This window comes from Chlorocebus sabaeus, chromosome 8 (assembly GCF_047675955.1).
Source record: "Chlorocebus sabaeus isolate Y175 chromosome 8, mChlSab1.0.hap1, whole genome shotgun sequence".
NCBI classification, from domain to species: Eukaryota; Metazoa; Chordata; class Mammalia; order Primates; family Cercopithecidae; genus Chlorocebus; species Chlorocebus sabaeus.
This window is the reverse complement of record NC_132911.1, coordinates 23,875,072-23,898,584: the sequence shown is the minus strand read 5'-3', so window position 1 is coordinate 23,898,584 and position 23,513 is coordinate 23,875,072. Positions and strand designations below refer to the sequence as shown.

At 36.0% G+C, this 23,513-nt stretch overlaps 1 protein-coding gene across 3 annotated transcripts in view; it reads right to left on the bottom strand.

Moving 5' to 3' along the window:
• Positions 1-23,513, bottom strand: part of ADAM28 (ADAM metallopeptidase domain 28) — a 64,968-nt gene that overhangs the window by 29,451 nt on the left and 12,004 nt on the right. For all 3 annotated transcript variants that reach the window (XR_012093667.1, XM_037983672.2, XM_073018001.1), the window contains 8 exons: positions 18,479-18,555; positions 18,212-18,290; positions 17,021-17,097; positions 14,732-14,921; positions 7,678-7,749; positions 6,711-6,782; positions 3,610-3,779; positions 925-1,009 (listed from right to left, as the gene is read on the bottom strand). Coding sequence is in view for 2 of the 3 variants with exons in the window: in XM_037983672.2 (XP_037839600.2) it covers positions 925-1,009; positions 3,610-3,779; positions 6,711-6,782; positions 7,678-7,749; positions 14,732-14,921; positions 17,021-17,097; positions 18,212-18,290; positions 18,479-18,555 (822 nt within the window). In the remaining variant the exon portion in view is untranslated. The remainder of the gene's footprint in view (positions 1-924; positions 1,010-3,609; positions 3,780-6,710; positions 6,783-7,677; positions 7,750-14,731; positions 14,922-17,020; positions 17,098-18,211; positions 18,291-18,478; positions 18,556-23,513) is intronic.

Genomic DNA, 23,513 nt, shown 5'->3' with positions numbered 1-23,513 from the left:
TTTTTTAGTTTCATATGAAATTTAAAGTAGGTTTTTCCAATTCTGTGAAGAAAGTCAATGGTATGATGGGTATAGCACTGAATCTATAAATTACTTTGGGCAGTATGGCCATTTTCATGATATTGATTCTTCCTATCCATGAGCATGGAATATTTTTTCATTCGTTAGTGTCCTTTCTTATTTCTTTGAACAGTGGTTTGTAGTTCTCCTTGAAGAGGTCCTTCATATCCCCTGTAAGTTATATTCCTCGGTATTTTATTCTGTTTTTAGTAATTGTGAATAGGAGTTCACTCGTGATTTGGCTCTCTGTTACTGGTGTATAGGAATGCTTGTGATTTTTGCACATTGATTTTGTATCCTGACACTGCTGGATTTGCTTATCAGCTTAAGGATATTTTTGGTTGATACGATGGGGTTTTCTAATTATACAATCATGTCATCTGCAAACAGATACAATTTGACTTCCTGTCTTTTTATTTGAATACCCTTTATTTCTTTCTCTTGCCTGATTGCCCTGGCCAGAACTTCCGATACTATGTTGAATAGGTGTGGTGAGAAAGGGCATCCTTGTCTTGTGCTGGTTTTCAAAAGGAATGCTTCTACCTTTTGCCCATTCAGTATGATATTGGCTGTCAGTTTATCATAAATAGCTATTATTCTCAGATATGTTCCTTCAATACCTAGTTTATTGAGAGTTTTTAGCCAAAAACTTCATGCTAAACAATATATTAAAAAGATAATGCATCATCACTATGTTGAGTTTACCCTCGAATGCAAAATTAGTTCAACATTTGAAATTCAATCAATATTATTTACCATGTTAACAGACTAAAGGAGAAAAACTATCATGATCTTCTCTATAGATTTTTTTAAAGCATTTGGTAAAAGTAAATCATAGTACCAACAGTTTATTGTCATACAGACCTGAACAACACCAACTGAATGATAAGGAGAACACATTGTAGACATAAATGCAAGACCCACAGTCATTCCAGCAAATTCTGTTGCTCTGCAAGAAAGGAATAAATTGATATAAAAAATTATAATACTAAGCTCTATTTTTATAGACAATTCATCCAAAACCGTAAATGGTTACCAGAAAAACTCACTGTGAACCATCACTCAATGTTTTTCTTCAGTTTTTGAATTTGCATAAGGCATTTTTCTGTAGAACGGCTTTTGTGTCACTTAAAATCCAAACACCTAGATAGAATTATGTGGAATATTTTCTATGATTTCTGATTATAACACTTTTCATTGTGATATGTATCCCTTGTGAAGAAAAAAGAAAGGCTATTTTTGGTCCTAATACGTATTTCTCCATATACATCTTGTTTTGATATTAGCATTAGCACACAGGCTTTGTTTTTATTTATATTTTACTCATATTTTTATATCACATACTTTTGTTTTACATTAGCACTGTTTTAGTACAGTAGGTTTAGGGATTGGGCCCATTTTGAAAGCATTTTTATTAGTGATCATTTATATTATTCAAATAATTTTTATACTAGAGAGGGGTTTGAATCATTTGCACTTACATAGCTAATATGTTTTTCCTTTTTTTAAATTTTTTTTATTATTATACTTTAAGTTCTAGGGTGCATGTGCATAACATGCAGGTTTGTTACATATGTATACTTGTGCCATGTTGGTGTGCTGCACCCATCAACTCGTCAGCACTCTTTAGTAATTTTAATTTGCTTTTTTGATTCCTTTTAATTTTTCTATAAATCTTCAATCATTTCATACTTGTTCCTTTTAGTTTTTTTTCTATCTGTACAAGATCCTGGCCCTTAATTGTCTCTGGAAATTTGCCAAATTTGCATCCGGTTTTTAATTTCCTTAGTAGATGCATTTACATGGGAAATTGAACCTGTATTTTCCATAAAACAATATTAAAAATAGAGAGTATCGATTCTGCTGTGTAAAATAAATGAGAAAACTTCTCAATTTTTCATTCCCTGCAGATTTTATCCATTTAGTCTGATTTCAGATATTTATTTTGAAAATATATTTTACATTATACATACTTAAAAGGTTTATGATACCTGTAATCTCTTTTAAAATTATATCACAAAATTATTTATACTTCATTCTACATTTTTGTGGTTTCAGTTCTCCCCACTTGCTCATTTGCAAAAACATTTCCTTCATTTTGGAGTTATGTATTTTGGTTTACCTTTTAAGTGAACAGAGTATATTTGGACTCTAATTTTTTAAACTACTTATACCTAAGTATAGGTATCTTTTGTTAATTTGTTTGGTAAATGGTAAGACATTAATTGCATAACTGGAAGAACAAATATTTCCTTTCTGTTTTCATTGTTTTCTGATTCTTGACATTGTATCATCATTTATTTTTACCTATACATTTATCATCTCGTCTATTATTTTTAAGCTTCTACACTATTACTGTACAGTGATGGAGTATTCAGTAATTTGTCTGGCTCCCTTATTACTTACCAGCTATGAGACCTTGGAAAATCACTAAACCCCTCCACAAAGAATGGGCTCTTGAGTCTAAAACTCACCTTTCCAAATTAAGAAATTGTGTAGGCTACTTCCCAAAGGTGACCCCCCAATGAGCCAACCTTGCAGTATTCTCAGCCTGAGTAGTGCCTTCCCCTTGAATCTGGATTGGCCCTACAACTTACCCTTGATTAAGATAATACACCAGTAATGACACCCTGTGACTTTTGTAGTTAGGTCATAAAAAACCTTGATGCATTATCTTGTGCCTCTTGAAATGCTTAGTCTGAGAAAAACTAGACACCTAGTAAGAAGTCCACCTACTCTAAGATAGCCATATTGAAGGGAAGCTCAAGCTGGGCACATGAAAGGGGATATAGACAGAAACATGACCAACCAGACTCACTGTTCCAGCCAAATGAGCCCACATGCCAATTATGTAAGTGAAGAAGCCTTATTTCAAGACCAGAAATTCAAGCTCGTTTGTCATGCAGTAACAGATGACCAGCACAGGAATATTAACTAATTCTGGTGGACATAGTTCACTGATTTCCCATGAAATTCATGGTTTTCTTAGATAATAGACTCTCCAGTAACTTCAAGACAATCCTTACTGCTTCCTTCTATCTGATTTCAACTAAGTATTACCCAGCTACCAGCAGCATTTTCTTGACCGTTTTGAGGCACACCCTCCAGTCTCACATAATTTATAGCCATTAGATTTATTTCCCCTATTGTTGTTAACTGGATATTTCAGCAGGAAATAAATGAGTGAAGATGTGGGGTTAGAATATAATACTTATTTTTTCTTCTAATAATATCTTAGAGGTTTCTTCTAACTTGAACCTAAAGCCAATCAGTTCTTTAATTAAACACTGAATCAAAAACTATCTTTCCATTATATAAACTTGTCTTTTCTTCCTGTATACCCAATAAAAACAAACTTTTTATGAATCATTGCTTTTTTTTTTGAAAAATAAAATACTTGGATCCAAAATAAGAGCATATTTGACATATAATCCAAGTAAGTGCTCTATAAATGTCTACTCCCCTATGTATACACCTCACTTTGCCAAGGTTCAGAAAAGCATCCACCAAATACCACATAGTGTGCAATGGGGGAAAATCTGTACATACGTGATTAACTGAGCAATATCATGACGCTTTCTTCTTGGGAGAACACTCCCCCTCCATTTAGAAAAATTTTCCAAGGTGAAGCTTGCATTTGGGGTTATCTTTATCTTATCCTCGTCAGTCCATATTTCCATACCAACTAAGGCCACATGAGTATTGAGTTTTTTATAAAGCTGTCCAAAGAAAATAAATGGCAAAGCAATTACTTATAATGGTGATATCATATCAAACATTTTCAATGTATTTTGTATTTTTAAACATTCATCACAGCAGTATAAAAACCTTATTTCCAAGCACATTTGTGAAACAGAATGTATTGACTATTTTGTAGACACTAAAACTCCCATTCAAAACAAAAGACAGATACCCTAAGATAGTTCAGGTCTGTAAATTTCTTTTTTGGGGGGGTTGGGGTGGTGTAGAAAAGGCCCTGTTAAGACAAAATATTCCTGTTTGTGCTCTTAAGAAATACTACAATTTTGTGTCAGTGGCCCATTACTATGGCTTCAATTGCCTATATGTTTTTCAGTGCTCTCAGAGTGAGAATATTTCAGAATTAGCAAAGTTTGCTCAGTGCCGGTTTAGGCATTAAAGTGGTAACACAATATGATCAAATGTACATCGATGCATTTACAATAAGCTAAGTAGTTGCTATAGTTTGAATGTTTGTGTCCCCCAAAATTCATGTGTTGAAATCCTAACCCCCAAGGTGATGGTGTGTTAGGAGGTGGGGCCTTTGGGAGGTGATTAGGTTATGAGAGTGGAGCCCTCATGAATGAGATTAGTGCCCTTAAAAAAGAGATCCCCAGAGAATTGCTTTGTCCCTTCCACCATATAAAGGCACAGTGAGAAGGCAGCTGTCTCCAAGCCAGGAAGACAATCTTCACCAGAAACCAAATCTTGATGGAACTTGATTTGGACTTCCTAGCCCCCAGAACTGTGAGCAATAAATTGCTGTCATTTATGAGCCACCCATTTTATGTATTTTCAGAATTAGACAATGGTCCTCTAATCTTAAACATGAATTGAACCAAATAATCCACAATGCATATGGGATAAACTTTAGAAATAATGAGTTAAGCTTATGAGACAATATGCTTACTCTAAAGATAAAAGCTTAAATTACTACTATAGTTTCTAAAAGTGCACAGTGACATTCTCACCAGCAACTTTCTGCTAAGAAACTTAAATACTTCTTAAAAAAAAGGTAGTTTGGAAAACAAGAAAAGCATTAAGGAATGCCGTTACTGAGAGTGAAGTTAAAATCCAGCCATGTTATCATCCTTCACTTGATTATTCCCTCAACTTCCTTAACTTCCTTGTTCCTTTCTTGCTTAATTTTACTCACCTGACAAAACTCCAATCCTGGTTAAAAGCAACTTGCCTCTAAACCTCTCCTCCTTCTGCCCTTGAACACAGGGGAAAACACACTGTTCTGATTGCTCTCCTTTTTTTTTTTTTTTTTTTTTTTTTTAAAAAAAAAAAGACGGAGTCTTGCTCTGTCTCCTAGGCTGGAGTGCAGTGGTGCAATCTTGGCTCACTGCAAGCTCTGCCTCCCAGGTTCATGCCATTCTCCTGCCTCTACCTCCCGAGTAGCTAGGACTACAGGTACCCACTACCACGCCCGGCTAATTTTTTGTTTTTTTTTTTTTTGTTGTTGTTGTTGTTGTTTTAGTAGAGACAGGGTTTCACCATGTTAGCCAGTATGATCTCGATCTCCTGACCTCGTGATCCGCCCACCTCAGCCTCCCAAAGCTCTGGGATTACAGGCATGAGCCACTGCGCCTGACCCTGATTGCTCTCACTTTAAAGCTGTGACTACCAACCTCAAGTAGTCCTTAACGCTTTCCAGCAAAACTGCTGTATTTCCAAATTCCATTCACACGCAGCTTTCTGCACACTTTTTTTATACTTCTCTTCCTAGTAATTCTAACATTTCCTTTAAATCTGACTTTCACAGTTGTCCTTGCTTCCACATTCACTGAGAGTATAAGAGCAATCTGAAGAGAATGTCCACAAGCTCCCACCGTTGGCCTATCCCCTCACCTATTCTTGTCCAAACATTCTGCGCCTCCCCATCTACTATATAAATGAACAACCTCTGAGTCTAAGACCAGTTTCTCCACGTATGTACTAAATCTCTTATTTCTGCCCCCATCAAGATTATTCCAACAATTCTTCTGTCTTTCCTGCATCAATGTTTAGCCCTCCACAAATCATTCCCATCAGCGTAAGAAGGAAATTTATTACTTCTTTTATTTCATATATATTGGTAATATATTTATTTCATATATATTGGTAATCACTTCACTATGTATATGCATATCAAAATAAGTATATTACAGCATTATATTGTACAACAAAAAATTATCTTTAGAGCATTTATAGAATACCACAAAGAGACTCATTAATTTCAAAATAAGTATGCCAACTATATATTCCAACAAACAGAAAACTAATAATTAGTACTTAAAGGTTGTAAAATCATTTTAAAAATATTTTGGAAATTAGATAACACAATCATGTCCAAAGAACATAGTCAACAGTTGTATGACTCAAATGGGTTTGGAAATCTGACAAATCTATATTCAAACCTCATGGTATCCTTTTCTCACTTCGTGATCTTAGGTGAGTTACTTTGTTTCTGAGAATATGATTCCTTAGCTATACATTAGGCTTTAGTAACATTTAGGATTGTTCTGGGGATTACATGAGATAATTGTTTATGAAATATGCTACTGTGACAGTGCTTTGCATTTTTGAAATTATTTTTCCCCTCTGGATCAGCTTTCTGTCAGGATTTGGTCTTCAGCATTTTCTTAGTGGATTTTTGGAAAACACAATGCACCCATGTAAAACCAGTTTTTATGTCTTCTTATACCTGAGAATAGTGTGACAGGTAAATAAGAAAAGTGTTGGTTTGTGGTTTTAATATTCATGTTCACCTGTGTAGCAAAAGTTGTGGTCATCCTTCGGGAGCCAGTCAGCCACACTGGTCTCAAGTATCTTGACTTTGCTTCCCTGCTTCAAGTGTGTTCATTGAAAAACCCAAAGACATCTCCCAGCAAACTGTTTAAAACTGCAGGTAATAAAATACGTCTTACCATGTTGACATAATTAGCCATCTCAAACACCCTCTTTCTGATTTCATCTTGATTCTCATTGTACTTTTTAAACTAAAAGAAAAATTAAGAAAGAATATGGGCATTGATAAAAATTAATATACTTGGAAGGTTAAAAAGGTATCTTCTCTTATATTAGTTATTGATTTCAATTAAAGATTAGTTATTAGAGTTAATTAAAAGTTAGAATCAAATTCCTATTCATCTAGCTACATTAAAGCACTTTGGGAGTGAATATGATGTTTTCTCTTCTGAAGTACTAGCTCAGTATAAAGCTCTAAAGAATTATTCCAAATGTATTTTCACTTAAATTCTATAGTTTTCTAAGCTGTGCAGAATTAGCAAAAGGAATACCTTATTAATTTAAGAGCTATGTTTATGAACAGTACATGAATTAAGCACAATAAGTAAGGCCAAAGCTTAGGGCCTGAGTTAATAGTTGACTTATATTTTCATACACATGTGCATTTTAAATTTAGAAAACCCAGTATATGAAAATGCATTCTTACAGTAGAAGATAAATAGTGACTGTCACAAAAATTTGCCTTTTCAGAGGATTCCATTCACTAAGCTTTCATTGTGACTGAGTAAGCTTTTATATTGACTCCCTAATGAGAATAAATTTTAACTTACAAATGATTTAACAACAACAGACAAAATGACAGAAGAATATAATTGGAAACCTAGTTGGGTGCTCTTAAGTCAATAAGAAAATAGTATTATAAGTCCCAACAATTTATGCATATCGTATCAATTGCCTTGATAGCTCTGAAAAGAAGAAATCATATCAGCTTAATTACAAATGTCAAATTTCATAGTTTTAGAAACATATGTAACCATAGCTCATATTCATGATTAAGTCTCATGCAGATATTTAATGTCTCACATAATAAATAAATATATATGAATGGGAATTTTGGAAGACAGCACATTTATCTCATACAATTACCTCACCATTATCCAGGACCAAATAATATTCTATGTATTTCTCACGTTTCTGAACCTTCCCATCATTCAATTTCTGAAATATAAAGAGGAGAATTACTGATACAACATCTTTTTCTGCAAAAGTTCTTATATTATTTGACATCTGTAATTTTATAAGCAGTTGGTTGATATTTGGAGTAAAGGCAGACAATATTAGCATTTTAATACCAATTCAACAGACAGGATTATCTACCAACAAGGCTCATACATTTGGAGGTGAAGGGACATCAGCAATATTCTGGTCTGACTCCTTTATTTTATCAAGGGGTCTAAATTATGTACTAATAGGGGAGCTAGAAATAAAACCAAAGTCTTTCTTTTTGAACAGTAGGCTTCTTCAGCATCCTGAAACAAAATAGAGGAACTTTGACTTCAGCATCCTCCTAGTGTTTTTAGTTAGGTTTTTTTGTTTTGTTTTGTTTGGTAGCCTTTAATTCATATCCTGGTGAAATACCTGCTCCTTTATCAATGGTGCAATGCAGAGACACCATTGTTTCTAGTCTACTTTGTTCTCTTCTCTCCTTCCCATGTTTCAAACTTAACCAATGTTCTGTTCCTTTCTCTATCTCAAAAAAAAAAAAAAAAAAAGCCAGGTGCGGTGGCTCATGCCTGTAATCCCAGCACTGGGAGGCCGAGGTGGGTGGATCACGAGGTCAGGAGATCAAGACCTTCCTGGCTAACACGGTGAAACCCCATCTCTATTAAAAATACAAAAAATCAGTCGGGCGTGGTGGCGGGCGCCTGTAGTCCCAGCTACTTGGGAGGCTAAGGCAGGAGAATGGTGTGAACTGGGGAGGCGGAGCTTGCAGTGAGCCAAGATCACACCACTGCATTCCAGCCTGGGTGACAGAGTGAGACTCTATCTTAAAAAAAAAAAAAAAGAAAAGAAAAGAAAAGAAAATTACATAGTGGATTGTCTCATTGAAAAGGGACCAATAGATTATTCCTACTAAATAATAGCTCACCAAAGTTTATTAGATTGCATTTCTGGAAGTGCACGTCTTTTAGTAGGTAACTAAAGTTCGATTACAAAGAACAAATTCCTGAAGATAGACTTTTAGATGTTATCTAATGCGACATGTACTTACTTCCTACCCTCCATGGGAACAAAATATTTATTAGCACTTAAAATACACTGAGAGTGCTCTGGGAACTGCAAATGCAGTAGTGAAATCAACATGGTCTGTCTGCTGATGAAGCTTACAAGAGACAAACATAAACATATCAGATGGTGGCCAGTGCTATGTGGAGGATTAAAGTGGGCATGTGATATTGAGTTACTAGGTAGTTATTTCAGAATAGGTGAAATTATCTAAAGAGCTGGTCATCTAGCAGATGTATTAAGGAAAATGAGAAGCCAGGCAAGGAAAGATAAATTGGAAGACAATTCCAGCAGAGAAAAAAAAAATTAGTAAATAGACTCTAAGGTGAAAAGTATTGGCATATTTAGAGCATAGGAAAAAAAACGCTTGTGTTTTGTATAACATAATGGGGCAGGTCACCGAGAGATGGGGAGTAAAGAGTAGGAAGAGACCAGAGAGGTCGATGGGAACACAATCATATAGGGGTTTGTGACCCGTGGTCAGTTGTGTGGCTTTTATACTAAATGCTATGGGAAGACATCAGAGGGCTTTGAACAGAAAAGGGATGTGATGTGATTTACAATAAAAATAGCACTGGATTGATTATGTGGAGTGTGGATTCTGCTGAACTGGGATGGGCAGGTCAGGCAGAGGCTGTTGTCATGGTTATTATGAGATGGTACCTTGGCATAGTCAGAAAAGGAGCAAAGCAAAAGATCTGAAATATGTTGGAGGCACTTGCTTGTGGATACCATGTAAGGAGGGATGAAGAAAAAGAGAATCAAGGATAATTTCTAGATCCAAACTTGAACAAATGATGAGTGGTGGTAGTGTTAAGTAAAATGGGGAGAAAAAGAGAGGAGTAGGTTTTGTTTGTGGTTTAGAAATTGGTAGTTCTTTTCTGGACATATTTTAGGTTTGTGATATCAGATGTTTGAGTAGATATATTAAAAAGATAATTATAACAGTCTGGCCTTTAGGAGAAGGGCAGAGGCTAGAGATACACATCTGATGGCCATTAGTGCACAGTTCCTATTTAAATAAGGCACAGGACAGGGTGAGATTACCTAGGAAGAATGTGTAGATAAAGAAAAAGATCCAGGATTGAGTTATGTGAAGTTCTCTAATATTTACCAGTCAATCAGAGCAAGGGTGACAGAAAGGAAATGAGAAGAAATAGCACTCCTGAGGTAGAGGAAAGTCAAAATGATAAAATGTCTCGAAAGCAAGGCTCTTTCCACATAGTTACCAAGGAATGGAGACAGACGGATAAGAGGCCGGTACAAGCAAACCCAGGAGTCGATATTCACAGCAACATATAGCTAGGAGTTTCACCAAGTTCTGGCCAATCAAAGGTGGCCAACTCTTCAAACCATGTTCAAATAAGGCAAACACCAAGCTGTAACCAATGCAGCTGTTTCTGTACCTTAATACATTTTCTGTACGTCATTTTTCTGTCCATAAATCCTCTCCAACCATCGAGCAGCACGGAGTTGCTCTGAACCTCTTCTGGTTCTGAGGGCTGCTGGATTGTCAAACCATTCTTTGCTCAATTAAACTCTGTTAAATCTGTCTACAGTTTGTCCTTAACAGTCCTCATATTGTACATTAGATCTTTCAATTGCTTCACCCAGCACATTGGCTACTTGGTATCCTTAGACCTGTATCTCCCTATTTCCTGTCCCTACCTAGACCCTGGTAACCACTGTTTTATTCTCTACCTCTATATATTTGACACTCATTCTCCCACTTTTTTTAGATTCCTTTTCATTTTGTTTGTTTTATTTGCTGTGCAGAAGCTTTTTCGTTTGATATAGTCTCTTTTTTTATTACATTTTTACTTTTATAACCTTAGCTTTTAGGTATGATATCTAAGAAGTCATTGTCAAGGTTAATGTCAAACAGTTTTTTCCCTCTATTTTCTTCTAGGAGTCTTATGGTTTAAGATATTACATTTAGGCTTCTTGCTCATTTTGATTTGAATTTTTAGTTATGGTATAAGAAAAGGATTCGATTTCATAATTTTGCATGTGGATATCCAGTTTTCCCAGCACTATTTATTGAAGAGATGATCCTTTCCCCAGTGTGTCTTTTTGGTGCCTTTGTTGAAAATTAATTGACCGTATATGTTTGGATTTATTTCTGAGCTTGCGATTCTGATCCACTGGTGTAGGTGTCTGCTTTTATGCCATTATACTGTTTCAATTACTATATCTTTGTAATATAACATTAAATCAGGTAGTATGATGTCTTTTTTTCCTCAGAATTCCTTTGATTATTTGGAATATTTTGTGGTTCCATACAAATTTTATGATTTTTTCTTATCTCTGTAAATACTGTAATTGGGGTTTTTATAAGGATTGCATTGAATCTACATATTGCTTTAGGTAGTATGAACATTTTAACAATATTCTTCTAATTCATGAGCATGGAATATTCATTTATTTGCATTTTCTTCTATTTCCTTCATCAATGTTTCATAGCCTTCGGTGTACAGGTCTTTCACCTCCTTAGTAAAATTTATTCCCAAGTATTACTTATGTTATAAATGGAATGGTGTTCTTGATTTCATTTTTGACTAGGTTGTTTTGTGGATAGAAATGTCACAGATTGTGTATGTTGATTTTATATCCTGCAACTTTATTGAATTTATTTATTGGTGTTAATGGGCTTTTGGTGGAATCATTAGGGTTTTCTATAGGTAGAATCATTTCATCTGCAAATAGAGGTAATTTTAGTTCTTCCTTTCCAAGTTGAACGTTTGTTTCCTTTGCTTTTCTAAATGCTCTTGATAGTACTTCTGGTACATGTTTAACAGAAGTGGTAAAAGTAGGCATCCTTGCCTGGTACCAGAAGAATGGCTTTCTATTTCTCCTTTCTGATTGGTTATGATGTTATCAGTGGCTTTTCATAAATGGCTTTTAATTTAAAAAATAGAAGAGTGGGCTGGTAAACCTTATTGCTTGGGCTGAGACATATTTTAGAGTTTCACATCATTCCAGCTTCAAATAAAATAATGCAAAAGTGTTCTTAAATATTCATTATGGTTTAATCATCAACAACTGCATTGTACACTATCGACATTTGTGTGGTTGCTGAAAGCCTATGATTATGTGCACTTAACCACACCTTTCTTATCAAAACTTGAATTCCAACTAAGCGAAGGACAAAAGTTACATATTAAATGAATTTCAGAAGAAGACCCACATATCTGAGTGAGCACTTACTTCCATGAAGAAAGAAGAATATAAGAATGACAAAATCTCTGAAATGTAACTGGCATGTAAAAAAGTTTTCTGATTATAAACTATCAACTTTGATTTAGTTTTGGGAAACTAGCTGCTATAGAATGTTTACAAATATCCTAAATCAAGAGAATTGGTAACATTGTATGTTAATAAAATAAGGCATATTTGACTGCTAAAATATATAAACAAATAAATAAATAAATGGCCTTTATGATGTTGAGGAACTTTTCTTCTATGTCTAAACTCTCAGATCAAGAACCATTAACTCCACACCATTATTTAACTGCCTAAACTTTTAATCAAGACAGCATGTTGAACTTCGTTTAATGCCTTTTCACCAATTGATATGATCATGTATTTTTTGTCTTTCAGTCTGTTGATATGATTGATATATTACATTGATCAAGTTGTGTATGTTAAGTCAGTATGCCAAGAATAAATCCAATTTGATTATGATGTATAATATTTTGGATGTGTTGTTGAATTTGATTTGCTAATATTTTATTGAAAATTTTTACCTCAATGTTTGTCAGAATTATTGGCCTGTAGTTTTCCTTTCTTTGGTGTCTATGTCTTGGCTTGGTATAAAGGTAATACTGGGCTTGTAAAAAATGTTAAGAAGTACACCTTCCATCTCTATTTTTTTGAAAATGTTAAAAATTATTGGTAATAATTCTTCTTTGAATGTCCGATACTTTTCAGCTCTAGAGTCATCTAGTCCTAGGTCTTCCTTGTTGAAAGGTTTTTAATTACTATGTCAATCTCTTTGTTATTGGTCTGTCCAGGCTTTCTACTTCTTTCTGATTCAACCCGTATAGCTTGTATTTTTCTAGGAATTCATCTATTTTCTCTAGGCTATCAAATTTATTGACAAATAATTTTTCATATTGTCCTTTAAGATCTTTTTATTTCTGGGACATCTTTCGTAAAATCTCCACGTTCATTTCTGATTTTACATATTTGAGTTTTCTCTCTCTTTCTCTTAGTCTGCCTAAGAGTTTGTCTATTTTGTTACCATTTGCATGGAATATGTCCTTCCTTCTTTTTCTTTCAGCCAATGTATGTCTTTAAAGCTTAAAAGTGTCTCTTGGAGGCAGCATATAGTCAGATCTTCTTTTTGTAGCCATTCAGGTATTCTTTATCTTTTGATTGGAAGAATTAATCCATTGATATCCCTAGTAATTATTTATAGGAAAGGATGTAATAATGCCATTTTGTTTTATAGGTTTTTTTTTTTTAAAATTTCTTCCTCCCTTGTTTATCTTTGTGATTTGGTCATTTTTCTGTAGTGCTGCATTTTTATTCTTTTCTCTTTATCATTTGTATCTGCTATAGTTTTTTTTTTTTTAAATTTACCATGAGGTTTACACAAAACATCTTATAGTTGTAATGGAGTATCTTATACCAATAACAACTTCAGTCATGTATAAAAACTCTAGACTTTTATCTTCCCCCCGACAATTTATACTTTTAATGTCATAATATACATATATTATATATTTCTTAACAAATTATTATGGGTATCATTATTTTTGACTCATTTGGTTTTTAAGTTTCATACTAGAGATATATGTGATCTACAGAGCACTTAAAAGTATTGGCGTATTCTGGATTTGACTACATATTTACCTTTACCACTGAACTTGCTGGTAGAATTTAAACCTACAGAAAATTAAACTGACTAGAAATTTTATTTAGACCAATTATGCCCTGTGCTCACAGACTCTGAGAACATTTAAAAGAAATGATTGGATTTGAAATAAATATTGGAAATAAAAGTAGTATCAACAAGGAAATAAAACTAATGTCAACAAAGATATTTTGATATGTACTCTACAGACTAAAACAGAACACTATATTCATTTTTCTCCTATGACTAGAAGCAGAATTCCACACATAAAATAATATTCTAAGTTCCTGTAGCCAAATTCTATGTCTATCTTGCTTATTTCTATCCCTCCAGCACCTGTGACAGCACTTTAAGAGAGATTTGTTGAATGAATTTATGATGACAGGAGGATGTTTTATTTCAAAATAATAATAATCACTTCATAGCTTTTTGGCTAAAATCAAGAGCAAATTAATAATAATACTTTATATCTTTGTGGTTTATTATAGGCTACAGGGAATACTGTGACAGGTTCCTGCTTCTAGAGGGCAGTTACATTTTACACTTAGTTTTAACCGTTGTACATTGCTGAAAATAGTAGTTGATTCCAGCCAAGTGCGGTGGCTCACGCCTGTAATCCCAGCACTCTGGGAGGCTGAGACAGGTGGATCACCTGAGGTCGGAAATTTGAGACCAGCCTGACTAACATGGTGAAACCCCATCTCTACTAAAAATTAGCCAGGCATGGTGGCACATGCCTGTAATCCCAGCTACTCAGGAGGCTGAGGCAGGAGAATCACTCGAACCCAGGAGGTGGAGGTTGCAGTGAGCTGAGATCACACCATTGCACTCCAGCCTGGGCTACAAGAGTGAAACTCCATCTCAAAAAAAAGAAAATAGTTGATTCCTAACTATTTGTTAAATGAATCATTAATGTCTAGCAATATTTAAAGATTAGTGTCTCTATAACTTACTAATTTCGACAATGACTATAGCTTCAGTAAATTGCACTGCTAATTCTGGAAACCAAGGCAGAATACATGAGAGCATTTCAAATAAAAATGAAGTTACACATACTACTAGTCTGGTGGCAGGTCGGGCAATGTTCTGCAAATCATGGGCCCACAACACACCATCCGTCCCACAGGTGCTGTCATAATTCTTTTCATCGGGGTCATACTTGAAGAGTGCATGCTCCCGTCCATCCCAATGTATGGGGCTTAAAGGTTCAATAAAGTATCTTTGATTCCCCTGACTGAAGTAGCCCCTGAAAAAAAAAACAGAATTCTGGTTTCTTAACAAAGTATTACTGCATTAGGTTCATACAGATTTATAAGACCCAAAAGAGGACCTTTAAAATTCCTAGTCAATGTCAAAAACAATTTCAGCTCATGGCAATAAAATACAGAAAAACTTACAGCTGAAGATACCTTGGAGATTATCTAAACTTATTTTCTACAAGGAAGTAAGACATATTAGGGAGAAGTGACTGCTGCAATGTCGTGCAACCAACCATTATCAGTTCTGGCACTAGAATGAATATTTCCTGACACTTGGTCCATCATTCTTCCAATTCTAATGCTATACTTGTTTTAAAGGTACCCTTAAAATGAAAGAGACTTGAGAGTTTTATAGATAAGTGTTAAAATACTGGCTTTATAACTCATTCACTGTGACACATTGGGAAAATTTTTTAAACTCACAAGCCTCAGTTTCTCCACTTTTATTTGTCATGACGCCTTCCTAATATTGTGATAGTAAAGACTGAATGTGAGAACATGTAAAGCACATGACAAATATTATCAACTTCCTAATTTTCTCTGCTAAAACCTTGAACTAGGATTCATTCAACCAATATTCACTGAGTACCCATTATTCATTAGGCATTGGACTAAGGGTAGACAGCACAAATAAAGATATGGTCTCTTTTCTTATGGAGCTTATGTTCAAATGAGGAAGATGGATATGTATCAAATAATTACAGAATATATATAACTATATAGTAAGTACTTATATATAATTATAATAGATAATTGATGTGAAGAAAAAGTACAAGAGAATATAATAGACTGAATTAAGTGTACATAAAACTAGATAATGGCAAGACCTCAAGTGGTCCGCCCACCTCAGCCTCCCGAAGTGCTGGAATTACAGGTGTGAGCCACCACCCCCAGACTCCCTCCCCACTTTAAGCTCCCTCTCTCTCTAGATGGTCTTATCTGTGTTATGACATACATTTCTGTCTGTTAATGATATGTTATGCATCTCATATCCATGAGATGCATGAATTGAGAAGATGATATGAGAAGACAAATTATTGCAATGGTCTGCATAAGGAATCATGGTAGATGGACTAGGATATTGCAGTAGAGACAGAATGAACAATTTCAAAAAGCGTTCAGAGGATAGAATCAACAAGACTTGGTAAGGGATTGAAATTGCAGGGCTGAGGGGCAAGCAAACCTCAAGGAATTTAGGTTTCTGAACTGGGCAAGTGATTATTTGATTATACCACTGATTAAGACAGAGACATGGAAACTGTACCGGACTCAAGAGACAATCATTAGTTTGGTTCAAGGCACACTGAAATTGAGATTTCTTTAAGATATCCAACTGAAAATATGAAAAAGAAAATTAGATAATCAAGTCTGGACATCAGAAGAGCCACCTTACTATAGACAGATGCATAGCATATCATTAACAGACAGAAATGTATGTCATAACACAGATAAGACAATCTAGAGAGGGAGCTTAAAGTGGGGAGGGAGTCTGGGGGTGGTGACTCACGCCTGTAATTCCAGCACTTTGGGAGGCTGAGGCGGGCGGACCACTTGAGGTCAGGAGTTCAAGACTAACCTGGCCAATATGGTGAAATTCTGTCTCTACTAAAAATACAAAACTAGCCAGGTGTGGTGGTGGGCATCTGTAATCCCAACTATTCGAGAGCCTGAGGCGGGAGAATTGCTTGAACCCAGGAGGCTGAGATTGCAGTGAGCTGAAATTGCACCACTATACTCCAGCCTGGTGACAGAGCAAGACTCCATCTAAATTAATAAGTAAAATAAAGTGAGGAGCGAGAAGAGAGAGCAGCTCCCATTCCCGAAAGATTCTGACTCCAGAACTGGGACTCAAAATCCTGTATTTTAAAAATAAGCTAACAAAAATATCTTTGAAAGCAATTCAGATATGTAATTTACAAACCACTATCAAGAGAAGCAGTGTTGCTTCAAATTTCAACATTTATGGCCCTTATGATTCATATGCAACTACATAAAAATTAATGATATTTGGGATTCATCTGGTTGGTTAGATATATACATAAATACCACAATCACAGGTGCATGCAAAACATTCCTGAAGTCTTACCTTAGACCCCTACATGTGCTGATGCTAGCATCAGAATCCTTTTCATTAATGATATGTCCTTGATAGTAACAATCATCCTAAAGGAAAAGGGGTTTTGTAAAGAGAAGTACATGTGAATGTTAGTGCCACTGCTAAAGCCGCATTTGAAATCTTGAAACAGGATTTTAAATACTTTAAATACTTTCAAACCATATTCTGCTGAACAACAGTAAACTCAGTGATGTTTAAGAAATAATTAAAAGCTTTCATATAAATTGAAATTGTTAATGTCAGTCAATGATCCCAAAATGTTTACAAGGTATTAACTGTCAGTGTTGACTAAGTAGGATGAATGTCAATAATATTTAGATGGAATAAACTTGGATATGTAAGTTTAAAACCTGAGCTCCTAAAACACTGGGCACTCATTTTTCCTTTTGGCTGATTTCTCATTAACTTTTTTCTAGCAAAGATCTACAAGCCTTTTTCCAAAGGACGGGTTATTCAGATTGGGTTTTTGTTTTTTCTTTCTTGATTTATCTGAAGTGTTCCATCAGATTAATTGGATCACCACATTTCTTGCCTGCATTTGGAGCAAAATGCCCTTCTTAACATTTTTTCGTGTGGGTGTTCCATGAAGGACCTTTCTAGTTTGGGACAGATGAGGTGTTGGCCCATGTTAACTCTGGTATTATTGCTACAGAGAACAATGCTTGAAGGGCTTCCCATGGAAAATGGAGCTCAGAAAAAGAGGTAATGGTGCATGACACCTCACATGGCTACACACCGTCATCTGCTCACTCTAAGAAAAGATGGGCTATGAATAGGAGTCAAGAGAAATTGTTAAAGAAAAACAATTCTGCAATTGCCATTGAGGAACCAGTCTTGGTTGAAGAGACCACAAATCCAGAGAAATGATAGAAATTGATTGAGAGCACCAGAGGTATGTAACTCTTCATGCTCATTCTACCCACCCTCCTATAGGAGTCCTTAAAGGCTGGAAAAACTTACCAGAGTTGCCAAGAAATTGTTTTGCTCTTGTTAAAATATAAAAAAAAAAATAAAAGTGGAAGATCAATTGGGTAAGGGCTACTGCTGAAAAAAGCACTAATGTTATAAACGCAGTTTCACTTCTATTATTTGCCTAGCGAGGACACCGCCTTTAGGGCTCTGGGTAAAACCCCTATTAAAGAATTGAAGAAAATGTTATACCATAATTTGTGGGCTTGTGGTGATCTCCTTTCCAGTGGAATTATAATATGTTTCTGTGTAGCCTGGTGCAAGGAGGTTCCTAGAGAAAGACAAAAATGTTGTGGTTACTTGTGCTGATTGCTAAGTCCAGTGAACTTCTTAAGTCATTTGAGAGCAAAAGCTGATTAGTCCAGGTTTGTACGGGCCATAATCAGCAACAGACTCAGCACATTCTCCATATGCTGCCTTTCTCTTGCTGAGGATAATATCACAGATAAACGTACTTACTTGTTTTTTTTCAAATAAAGCACCACAATTTTTCCATTAACTGTCATTTTATACTTTAATTCAGTTTCAAATTGTTCCTGCAAAAATATACAAACATTTACTTGTAATTAAAAACATACACAAATATTCACTTGAATATTATACTTCTATCTGTGTAGTCATTAGCAAGCAATATCTGCTTTTTAGCAGTATAATACCAAATGCTTGCCTCTTCCCCTTTTAACATATCCAACAACTCTGGCAACTAAACAAACAAATTATCTGACAGCCTGTTATCCATCCATCCTTCCATCCATCCATCCTTGCATTTTGCAAATATTGTTTGAGTGAGTGCTGTTTCTTTGCAAGATACTGCTTGGTTTTGAAAATTCGACTCTAAGCAAGAAAAATTGGTACCTACTGTCAGAGAGCTTATAATCTTGTGAAAAGGCAGACACTGACATGAGTTATGTGCATGATGATGGATGTATATAGTAGGATGTCTAACATCTTAAGGCCAGGAAAGGCTTTTCTGAGGAAGTAATGTTTAAGATGGCACATAACTTACCCAGGTGAAGTGAGAAAGTGAAGTTATCTGATTAGAAAGAATAGTGTACACAGACGCCTAAAAACTTCTATCACATCTCATGATTTTTGGTCTCGAGGTCTTCTCAAGACTAAGTGGAACATAAACTGTGAGAAACATAGCAGGAATATATACTGTAATGGGAGGAAGAACCATCAAGAAGAAACCACAGTCCCAGGTATTTAGGAGGAAGAAATATTACTCAAGTCAACCACGTAAAAGGAGAATTATTTTAAACTTGGATATTGGTATATAAGGAGAGCTGTTGAGGACTACACAGAATTCTTTTAAAGAAGATGTTTTGGGGTACTAAGTTCTGACTTTCGTCTATAAAACAGGGTTATTAGCTGTGGTTGCACTCAATATCTAAAAAGTTATTAGAAAGTGCCTGGTTACTGTCATTAAAGATATCTACAAAGGGCTAATATCCAGAACCTACAAAGAACTCAAACAAATTTACAAGAAAAAAACAAACAATCCCATCCAAAAGTGGGCAAAGGATATGAACAGACATTTCTCAAAAGAAGACATTCATACAGCCAACAGACACATGAAAAAATGCTCATCATCACTGGCCATCAGAGAAATGCAAATCAAAACCACAATGAGATACCATCTCACACCAGTTAGAATGGCGATCATTAAAAAGTCAGGAAACAACAGGTGCTGGAGAGGATGTGGAGAAATAGGAACACTTTTACACTGTTGGTGGGATTGTAAACTAGTTCAACCATTATGGAAAACAGTATGGCGATTCCTCAAGGATCTAGAACTAGATGTACCATATGACCCAGCCATCCCATTACTGGGTATATACCCAAAGGATTATAAATTATGCTGCTATAAGGACACATGCACACGTATGTTTATTGCAGCACTATTCACAATAGCAAAGACTTGGAATCAACCCAAATGTCCATCAGTGACAGATTGGATTAAGAAAATGTGGCACATATACACCATGGAATACTATGCAGCCATAAAAAAGGATGAGTTTGTGTCCTTTATAGGGACATGGATGCAGCTGGAAACCATCATTCTTAGCAAACTATCACAAGAACAGAAAACCAAACACCGCATGTTCTCACTCGTAGGTGGGAACTGAACAATGAGATCACTTGGACTCGGGAAGGGGAACATCACACACTGGGGCCTATCATGGGGAGGGGGGAGGGGGGAGGGATTGCATTGGGAGTTATACCTGATGTAAATGACGAGTTGATGGGTGCAGCACCCCAACATGGCACAAGTATACATATGTAGCAAACCTGCACGTTGTGCACATGTACCCTACAACTTGAAGTTTAATAATAATAAATAAATTTAAAAAAAAAAAGATATCTAAATATGGTAGACCAAAGGTGGTTGAGAAACACATATTGTAGACTGAGTTCTGTTTCTTCTGCTGTGTTGCACCTAAGGTCAAGCCTTCCTTCTCTCCCTCTCCTTCTGGTTAGTGTGGTATCTGAGCTCATAGAGGGACAATGCATGTTAGAGTCATCAGCTCATGAGTACTGTTCTGGGATTTAGCCCTCTCCAAAGTCAATTGTTACAGTCCATACTTTCCTTAAATCCTCAGTTGTTGAGGTCTGCTCTGCTGTCAATAATCCCAGGCTATAAATATCCCCCAATGTGGGCCTAGATAAGTAGAGGTTGATGGACTCAGCTTATTTTCATGGACGACAGGAACTGGAAAGAGACAGGGCATTGAAAATAAAAGTTATGCAGAGTAGTCATAACCTCTTATCGTTCAGGTTTAAGAAAGGCTAGCTAGAATGAAGCTATGAGAACGATACCAAATATGGTCTTCTACCAGAAATGGCCTTCCAGATATCTGCTTTCTGTTCAGCAATGCATTTTTAGTAGATTTAGTAACTAAAACTTTAGCTGAAGGTTGTTTTAGAAAAGAATAAATGCTTTTGGGGTGGAGTTTTGGTCAACACTGGCATAAAGATTATGCATGGAAGGAAAGATCAAGGAAGAAAGCCAGAGTCTCTATGAAAGAGAGTACACTGGGTAATATAATAATAATAATACTTTTGAAAGCGAGTTCCCTTGTGGAGAGCAAGGTTTGAGGATAAGAAGTGTTGTCCTAGTTGTGCACTCTGTGGGTTCGGAAGTATGCATCAAGAGAAGTAAGGTTCACCTTGATTTGGAGAGTACTCACTAGAAGGAAATGATTTCGGTTTTACTGAGGAAGACTAGCTAGCCACAGAAACATATAGATCCAAATTTTCTCTAAAAATAATGTCATAGGTCCGATTTAGAGGGTGGATTGTGAAAGCCACAGTCCTGGATGGTCCTGGGATGGAGCAAATCTGTAAGTTCAAGGACATGTCAATGGGCACACAGGAAATATCAAGAGAAGTCCTAGAAGACACAGAGAGATTCTTAATTCTAGTAATACAACAGTTACTCAAAACTCACAGTGAATCCATGAGCTCTAAAAACCCTGCTAAATCAGCTAATGGGCCTGAAAGAGTTCTCAATCTGAGGGAAGAATTGTGCTGTAAGATATTTTCTTTTATGACATGGGCCAATACCAAGGTAGTTTGGGCCTCTAAGAACATGTACAATCTGGATGCTGAATTCTATGAAGAATAGTTACTGTCTTTGGAATGTAAGTTCCCAGCATCAGGGACTTTCGCAGAGTATATGTTAAATATGTCTCCAGGGAGGTTTATGGGTAATATGCTCCAGTCATAAACATTTATTCATTTGTCCATTAGTTTACTTATTCATTTGCTCATTTATTTAACACATACTTATTTAGTCCTTATATCATTCATATAAATACAATCGTGAATATAATTATGAATAAAATATTCAAAGTTCTACTTTGTTCTTTATCCCCAGCCCCCAAAAATTTTTTACAAAGGATTATTTCAGTCTAGCTGAAATATGAAGAGACGTGGCATGTGTGATCAAGTCAGAAAGATGGTGTCACACCCCTGGCATAGCTGACAGGTAAAGCCAGTGCCTCAGTTCTCTGGTTGTATAATAAAACAACACAGGGCACAGTTGTATAATAACTACAAAAGCCCTCCATCTGTTCACTGTCTTGAGAAGTGAAGCACTTAATCGAGGGTGAGACCTATGAAGCTTTTATGGGATGGGATACAGAGATCCCCTTGATCATAAGGGTGGTCAACTGCACTATGAATTGTGGATTGTTTCAAGTAGTATTTGCTAATCAAGTCTTTGCACAGGGAAGACCAATAGTCTCAACACAGAAACTGCAAAGATAACTCCCAAGAACTTGGCTTATACCTGGAAGACAGCGTTCTTATTAGTCGTAAGGTGTGCCTAAGAGACTATAGAAGAGTCTATGCCAATGGAAATCATATATTTGTTGTGTGGCAAACAAAGATGTCACTAACTTCTTTAGTCTATGTTTGTAAAATGAGTATCATATGGCAGAACCCAATAACCCCAACAGGGCAGGATTGAGATATGAGGCATGCAGCAGCATTAGAAGCCTTAGGTCGTGGATAGGACAGAATCTGGAATCATGGAGAGATTGCTAGGGTTTAGTTCTGGACGTTCACAGGGTGATATCAAAAGCCACAGGATAGGATTGCCAGGTAAAATACAGGATGCCAGTTAAATGTGAATGTCAGATAAACAGAATATTTTTGTTAATACATATAATACTTTTTAAAATACATGTGCCCCCTATGACCACTGTGACACACAAATGAAATATTTGTTGTTTATTTGAAATTTAAATTTAACTGGGCATCTTATATTTCTATTTGCTAAATGTGACAATCCTGCACATGGAGGAGTTTAGAAGATGTGAGAAAGAATGGAAAGTAGAGATCAGTGACGAAGAAAAAGAGATGCAAATGCACTAGCTGGGAAAATTAGATTCATTCTGTCGGAATGCTTCTTTACAATTATATCAGAAATGTTGTGTGGGATATACACACACTCACACACACACACACGGGGCGGGGGGGCGGAGGAGGAGAGGGAGAGAGAGAGAGACTCACTCTGTCACCCAGGCTAGAGTGCAGTGGCATGATCTCAGCTCACTGCAACCTCTGCCTCCCGGGGTTCAAGTAATTCTCCTGCCTCAGCCTCCTGAGAAGCTGGGATTACAGGTGCGCACCACCACACCCAGCTAATTTTTTGTGTGTATTTTCAGTAGAGTCAGGGTTTTACCTTGTTGGTCAGACTAGTCTCGAACTCCTGACCCTTGTGATCTGCCTGCCTTGGCCGCCCAAAGTGGTGTAGGACATATTTATACAAAAAGATTTTTACTGTTTGCCTGAAATTCAAACTTAACTGGTACTCTGTATTTCATCTGGCAACCCTATCATGTGACATTTGATATCTTCCTGTGAACAGCTGGAATTAAACCCTAACAAAAGTTACTGCTAATGGTTTAGCCACCTGGTTATTGTGGGGTAATTCAAAGGTGTCACCTGACACCTGAGATATTAAAAAGTAAACATGGGAGAGTTA